The sequence below is a fragment of the Eurytemora carolleeae genome, unplaced genomic scaffold (genome assembly GCF_000591075.1).
Source record: "Eurytemora carolleeae unplaced genomic scaffold, Eaff_2.0 scaffold1869, whole genome shotgun sequence".
NCBI classification, from domain to species: Eukaryota; Metazoa; Arthropoda; class Copepoda; order Calanoida; family Temoridae; genus Eurytemora; species Eurytemora carolleeae.
In genome coordinates, this window is record NW_019397760.1 from 1 (window position 1) to 7,577 (window position 7,577).

Sequence of the window (7,577 nt, forward strand, 5' to 3'; positions counted from 1 at the left end):
AATCCACCAATATAAAAATCCGCAATGGTCAGCCATCTCATGTCCTGGGGACAAATTAGTTGCATTGTTTTGAAGAATATTCATCACAAAAAAATATTAAGGACATGAACGAGAAATGGATGAAAATGCTTTATGGTTATTTCTACATCAAAAACTTTCATGCCAGTTAAAATTCATATTTTCCCCTGAAAGTTACTGTAAAAATGTGTTTAACACATGCACAGAGAATGCCTTTGGAGCTTATTGTGTCTATCATGATATTTGTCCCAAGTCAAAATCCAATCACTACAGCGTAAATTTGCCTTTTATAACGGTAAAGTTAAAAAACGAAATAAGAACATGTACTTACATTTTATCTTCTGTAGCGGGATCATCATCAAGTAATGAGGCAAACATTTTTACTCTGAAGTCGAGGGTAAAATGTTCAAGGTTCAATAAAATAGTTTATAGTTAAAATCTACAAGTTTATGGTCAAATTTTAAAGTTTACTTTTTATTTACCCTATAAAGGCTGTGGGTCTAAAGCTATGTATAGCCCGGGGGGGCCTTAGAAAAAGGCCTTAGAGAATTGGTATAGGGTTGAAATGCATGTTCATGCCCAATTTTTCATGGCCAGCTCAAAGAAAAAAAAAATTAGACCGATAACTTTAATAGTTTGGGTCATACTGCTAGGGAGGGTGGAAAAAAAAGTCTAAAAAAGGGTAAAAAAAAATTTAAAAAATATTTCTTTTGTTTTAAACAAATATCAAAGTGTGACACATGTTTCTACATGCATTTTTCAAGGGATTTTCAAAAATATAGTTTTTTGATCTAAAGTCACAAGAAAGTAATGGGCTATTTAGATTTTTTTCACAGGCTGGACTTTTTTCCGCCCTATACCCTAACTTATAAATTAAAAAAATATATGTTTTCACAAAAAATCCTTTAAATTACAATTCATTAAAAGTCACAATGATAGTGTCAAAAAATAGAGTGCTATGACAAAAAAAAACTACAGCTCCCCCCCCCAGCCTGTTTAGGGTTAATCTAAAATCCACTATTTTTTGTAAAACAATCGAACGTTTAAAATTGAAAGTTTATATCTGTTTAAGTTAGAGTTCAACTTTGTATTGTAAGCAGGGACTAAAATCGTTAAATTTCAAAACCCTTCAGTTAAAAGAGGGGATGCCCGATCAACCACGGTATAGCGCAAGATAACGTTGGTTTCCAATCGGCTTAAAGGGAGTGTTCGCGAAAAATGATAGGGGATATAGACTTAATGCGATAAAAAAGCACTTTTTATCGCTACTAATTAAAGTTCTATCTGTTGCGTCTATATAAGGAGAAAATTGTTAAAAACGACTCAGACCGAAGAACGCAGCGTCCATTCAAATTCGGAAAGATGCAATATTCAACTCAGATCGTAAACAAATCAATTTAATTCCAAACAAATCATTCAGATATTACAAACAGTAGTCATCGATTATTTTTCGACGCATTCTTACATAGTTAATATTTCATAATATTTTTGATTTTTTTTTTAAAAATAATTTTCGCTGGCGCTGGATTTTCGAACATTCCTAGAAAATATGAAAATGTCGTCTTCATTATCAAAAATCCTAGAAACAGGAATAAATATTTTCAAAAGTAACACTCAGATCATGAAAGATACAAAATATTATGAAATATCAACTATATACGAATGCTTCCAAAAATAATCGATGACTATTGTTTGTAATATCTGAATAATTTGTTTGGAATTAAATTGATTTGTTTACGATCCGAGTTGAATGTTGCATCTTTCTGAATTTGTATGGACACTACGTTCTTCGGTGTGAGTCGTTTTTAACAATTTTCTCCTTATAGACCCAACAGGTAGAAATAAGATTAGTAGCGATCAAAAGCGCTTTTTTATCGCATTAAGCCTATACCCCCTTTCATTTTTCGCAACAATCCCTTTAACAAGTTATTAATTCTGATAATTTTTCCATTCTGAAACAAGAAATGTACAATTTTTTTTAAAATGTTTAATAATTCTTACAAAAGAATTCATTTTTGAAATATTTTCAAAACTTTTACTTATACTTTTATTTTTAACTCTAAAATTAAACATAGAAACTATACCTGCAGTCTCATCCAAGACAAATTAGCATGATTATTAATTTAAAAAGATTATTTACTAAAAGATCAGTAATAATAGTGCAGGAAATAAAAAATAGTTCTCCCTTCATTAGAATTATATAATATGATATGTATAATACAAATGTATAAAGTTAATACAGGGTGTCCCACGAAACATGACAGTTGGTAAATAGTTATAAAATTCATCTCTTCTTTCATATACTTTATTAGATATTAAAAGCCTTTTGCAGTTTATTTCGTTAAACAATTCTTTTTCGAAACATATTTTACTTAGAAACCAATTTTACTGTAATATGACTTTATTGTCTTTGGTATCAAACAACTTAAACAATTGTGGAAGAAGATATTCTACACTCTTCACCAACTGCAATCATGTTTCATGGGACACACTGTAGGTAAGATAACAGGGGGGGAAACAATTAATTTGGGGGGGGGGTTATATTAATATAATATATTATTTACCCCCCCCCCCTTATCTTAAATCCTAAAGCCGCCCTTGCTTGTAAACTAATGAAACTAAGATCGATAAAAAATCGAATACAGGTACAATTTTGCAGAAACTAAGAAAAGCAGAAAAGAGAACTTATAAAGTCTTTACAGTCCCAGTTTGTGCTGCATAACTCTGTCACTATTTTTTTATAGAATAGACTGAACCAGCTGTTCAATAACCAGCTGGTATAGTTCAGAATCAACAGATTGGGATTTGGAGGATTTACAGGGAATATATTAGAAAGCAGTTTTCTGAAGACGACATTAAATATAAGGTTTAATTTTCATATCTTTTAAATAATATGGATAGTAGGGGCAAAAACAGGTGCGTAGATATGGGGGCCCCCCTGTATACCCCCTGAACAATCCTATATACGCGGACGCCCCCTGAAACAAATCAAATTATTCATAGATTTTCATATATTTATTTGTACCAGGCACATATGTTCTTTATTCATAAATAAATATAAAAGAATGAGATTAAAGTGATAAAAGGCAGAGATATTGATATTGGTCTTGCTGAACTGGATAAACTTGAAGGAAGACGACCAGACTTCAAAGCAGCTTTACTTTCCATATCTCCCATATAATCTAAACAGTTCAAATATACAGTAAATCCCAGATATATATGAATGCATAGCAAGAGACCTGGGCAGCCAATTCTTTCCATTCTTTAAAATATATAAGTTTATTTTTCAGCTTTAATGTTACTTGCAAAATACTTACAATATCTGAAAAATTGCAAATTATTATTTTCTACAAGTTTGCTTTTTTACAATATGCAAAATTTGTTCACAGTAAGAAAGAAGATGTATATATATGAGCTATGCCTGAAAACGGAAGAAAAAATCGGAATCTGCTGTTCATTAATTCCGACGGATTTTTTTCTTCCGTTAATAGGTTATTCCATCTGTCAGAGTTAAAACATTGAAAAAGTATAATTGTAGAGAATAAAGTTTTGCAATATTTCAGATATCCTAAATATTTATGAGTCACCTAGAGACCGAAAAATACTTAAAATAAATATTTAGAAGAACAAAAAGAACAGACTAGCCCAGGTCTATCGATGGCATCCATTTTAAACCCAATTGCAGATTCACAATTCACATACACGTACAATTCAGGGTGTCCTAAAAAAATAGAGAGTGAGATTGTCTAAGATCTTCAAAAGCTGTTCAATAATAACATAAACTTGCAGGACTTCTGAGCTAGGTCTAAATGTATCTTTAAAAATTTCAAATTTTTCAAAACTTTTAAGTTCTTGTAATAATTAGAATTTAAACAAAATTCTTCTGTTCTTCATTCTTGTAAATTTGAATTAACATAAAAAGTACCATAAAAGTCGTCAGATACTTCCAATCCGGCAGGAAGTATTAACTGCTCTTTTATCCTGCTACTTCTTGGTTGCTCTTGGAAGTATTTAGAACTTGACTCCGGCACTTTTTCATTTATAATTTCACCGGTTTTCATTGATGGAAGTAAAATCTTTGATCTGATGCTAGATGTCTCTGATTTCTGCTCTGGGAATCCCTCCAGCCAATCAGGAGACTCGGTTGTAACTTTCTCAGTCTTGCTTTCTTCAGTTGTGCTTTCTTCTAGAACAGCTGATGTGGTTACATGCACGCTTCTGTCCAAGCTGTCTGTTTCCCTGATATTCTCAGTAATGATTGTATCTGCAATACTATCAGGAGTTGTGGTTTCTTTCTTTTGTTTTATTTTGTACGGAATATAGTGCTCAACGGAGAAGAGGGGTGAGCAGAAATTTGAGTTGTAATGGCTTCGAGGCAAGATTAAACAGAGCTTATAGGACCTAGATTGATAAATTATACTTTAGACATTTTAGGTTCTGATCTTGTGTTATTCAATAAAATTAATTGATTATAGATTCTATACCAGAATTATCAACATAATAAAAAGGTTTTTCTCAAATTGTACTCTATACAGGCTAAAAAATCAATTGAAAATAAAAAATGAAAAATGATTTACTTGAAAGGCTGCACTCTGTAGGCTGTTAAATCAAGTCGTAAAATCATCTCACCGCCTAAAATTAAACATTTTTGAATTTATAAACATGAATGATGTGTTTAGTTTAATCTTTATTTAGTTAAAGATGTGAAATAATGTTTGTAAAGTTTGATATTGAACACATTGGTTTTGTATTATTTTCACAATATTAATACACTTTTCACAAATTACAATCGTGATTGCAATATGTTCAAGGGATTGCTGAAACGTTATTTTTGACATACTAAATAAATTTTCCACTAAACAAATCTATTATTTATATTTTATATTATATTCATTTGCTGCTCAGATTGATGTTTAAGAGAATCATTGTGACTGGAACATGATATAATTCTTGAAACAGCTCGGGCATCTTAAAATTCTGTTCGATTCCTTTTTAATTTGAATTAAAAGTAAAGAAGCTAAATTAAAAGTTATTATAACGAAGTATTTATTTTAATAAATTATCAATTATTCTCATTTCTTTATAATACATACACCTGTATTCCTTTTCATCCCTAAAGGACATTATCCTTTTAGAGTTTAAATTTAATACGTCTATTTATGTTTTTATTGAAGCAATGTATACCCATAACTGTCCTATTAATCTTCTTTTTAGATAAGTTTAAGTATAAGAGATAGAGGGGAGGGTGTCTTACTTAGTAGTTATTTATCAAATAAATATTCAAGAAGGGATGTTTGTTAGGGGAACAGGCCTGTAGTTGTTAGAGAGAGCAAAGAAACTGAATGTTCTGCCACAAAGTCAAGAAGTTTGAGCATAATCTTCAACTGTTTTACAGAAAAAAATAACATCGTGAAGAGGTTAAGTTTGTAAAGAGAAGTATGAAAAGTAAACTGTAGTTTAATCATAGAAAACTATAGTTGTACTGTACATAATTGTACTGTAATTGTACATACAGAACCAATGTCGTGATTGAGGGGTATGTTCAATGAAACGATAGAGATAAGTAAGCGCTATTTTGCTGACTAAAAAACATTAATGCAAACCTGATCTCGTGCACTCAGGTTTATGTTGACCCGGTATGAGACTCTTGAGCCGACCGGTCAATCCCACCTCCAGCAGCTGAGCATCTAAGAATATATATACTATATATATATTTATATAAATTGTAAGATTAATTTGTATGTGTACTAAACTCCAAATATCGGGGTTTTATGTGAATTTTTCTTAAGGGAGTGTTCGCGAAAAATAAAATGGAGTATAGACTGAATCAGAGAATTAATAATCCCTTTAAGAATCTTAATTCTGTTTTTAACGAAACTAAATTATAAATGAATAAATATAAATAAACAATTTTTGTAAATTATTTTTAAAGGAACTGAGTTCTTGCAACAATTTCTAATTTTTTACCCTTTATGTTAGCTACCCTATGTAGTAGAACTTTTTTAAAATAAGAATTGTGTTAAATCTAACCTTGTTGGAAAGATCAAAGGTTTACGTTCTTAAACTGCAAAGATATTGGGAGTAGAAAATTAGAGTTTGTGGCTAGGATTTAGTTCCAATCAATATTTTAAATTTATTTATTAATTTTGATTTATTAATTTAACCTAGCAGTTGACAGGAGATATTGGTGGAGGACTTTGAGTCATTAATCTATTAATCAACCATTCTTATACAAAATTTGCATTTAAATTGATAATCTCCACTCTCTACTCAAACCCCATTGTCAATGGAATTAATAAAATTAAACATCTTCTATATTGTCAGAGAGATATCGTCGTTTTCCAGCTTGAAAAGTATTTAATTCTGACAATTTTCTCCATATTTTTTCTGAAGTATATAAAAAGTCACTTTATAGAGAAACCACAATTGACAATAGTTAGTTTTCAGAGAGAAGATGATTGATATCCCATGCATTCATCAGCTAAAGCTCATATTAGGGTACTGTTGTAAATCGGACATTTAACTCTATAAATGAAGAGTGTACAGTCCTTTAAAAGTTAGGAATCCCTCGAATAAGATTTACTAATCACGCACCTCTGCCCCTTTAGAAAAAGTAAAATTCCTAGAAAAATGTTTCGTCAGCAATCCCTTTAAAATGAAGATATTCCTTTTTCCTGTATTGTGTGTGAAGGCCGATGATTAGCTGTGCAGAGTGAAACTTGATACAACCTAAACAATATTTTCTTTAATTTTATAAACTTCATTATCTTGTCGAAATACATATTTATTTTAAATAGTGTTAGCGCCCTTTAACTGGTTACAATTTCAGCTGTCATTTTTATTTGTATACAGTGTGTTCTGCTGATTTTTTTTTTTTTAAATTCGCGCATTTTCGAATTATTTTGTTGCGTTTATTGGATTGCTGACACCCAAGCCAAATTAATGTATAGATGGATAAATTGTGTAGTGGATTACTTTTTACGCCATACATCAAACTTGAGTTTAATCGTAGATTGAGATACATTTTCAAATGATACTATTTCACTTTTTCCTTTTTTATTTATTTTTTGAAAAGATTTTAAATTTAGAAAATAAAAAATTGTCATCTAACTATCAAATCAATTTAATTCGCAAAACCGCCAAAGCATAGAAGAAAAAAGAATTTTTGAAAAAAGGTTTAATGTCGGAAAAGAGAATGGAGTTGAAAATAACTGGAAAACAGGAGAAAATGTTGACATTTTCAAACGAAAATTAAAAATACTTTCCAACTATTATTTATGACCAAATATTGAACCTTTATCTAAAAAAGCTCGAACAAACACATTTTTTTTGCTCAACCCTAGCTGAACTTGATGCTCATTTCAGATATATTATTTACACTTTAGAGTAGGCGAAACATAACATAACAATCTAGGATAATAAACAAACTAAATCAAATCTACATTTGACGGTTACAAATGGGGTTGAAATTGAAGTCCCTCTAACGTATTGATTGTTTACTCATCATAGGTTAAGAATTTTTTACTAGTGTGTTGTATGCTAAAGAAGGAGGACGGGGG

General features: G+C 30.6%; 1 protein-coding gene across 1 annotated transcript; it reads right to left on the reverse strand.

The window, feature by feature from the left end:
• Window positions 1–3,018: 3,018 nt before the first annotated feature.
• Window positions 3,019–6,286, reverse strand: LOC111715815 (uncharacterized). Its single transcript, XM_023491194.1, has 5 exons — window positions 6,183–6,286; window positions 5,622–5,705; window positions 4,596–4,650; window positions 3,944–4,419; window positions 3,019–3,200 (listed from the first exon to the last, which is right to left on the reverse strand). The coding sequence occupies exons 3-5, from the start codon at window positions 4,640–4,642 to the stop codon at window positions 3,064–3,066; spliced, it is 660 nt and encodes a 219-aa protein (XP_023346962.1). The 5' UTR covers window positions 4,643–4,650; window positions 5,622–5,705; window positions 6,183–6,286; the 3' UTR covers window positions 3,019–3,063.
• Between the last annotated feature and the right edge of the window lie 1,291 nt (window positions 6,287–7,577).

What these genes read in the sequence shown, in the direction of transcription:
- LOC111715815 (XM_023491194.1), bottom strand. Translation starts at nt 4,642, where the DNA reads ATGATTTTACGACTTGATTTAACAGCCTACAGAGTGCAGCCTTTCAA. An exon ending in TACAGAGTGCAGCCTTTCAA is followed by an intron (nt 4,420 to 4,595) that starts GTAAATCATTTT and finishes TTATCAATCTAG; the next exon opens with GTCCTATAAGCTCTGTTTAA. An exon ending in AGTATCTGACGACTTTTATG is followed by an intron (nt 3,201 to 3,943) that starts GTACTTTTTATG and finishes TGAACTGTTTAG; the next exon opens with ATTATATGGGAGATATGGAA.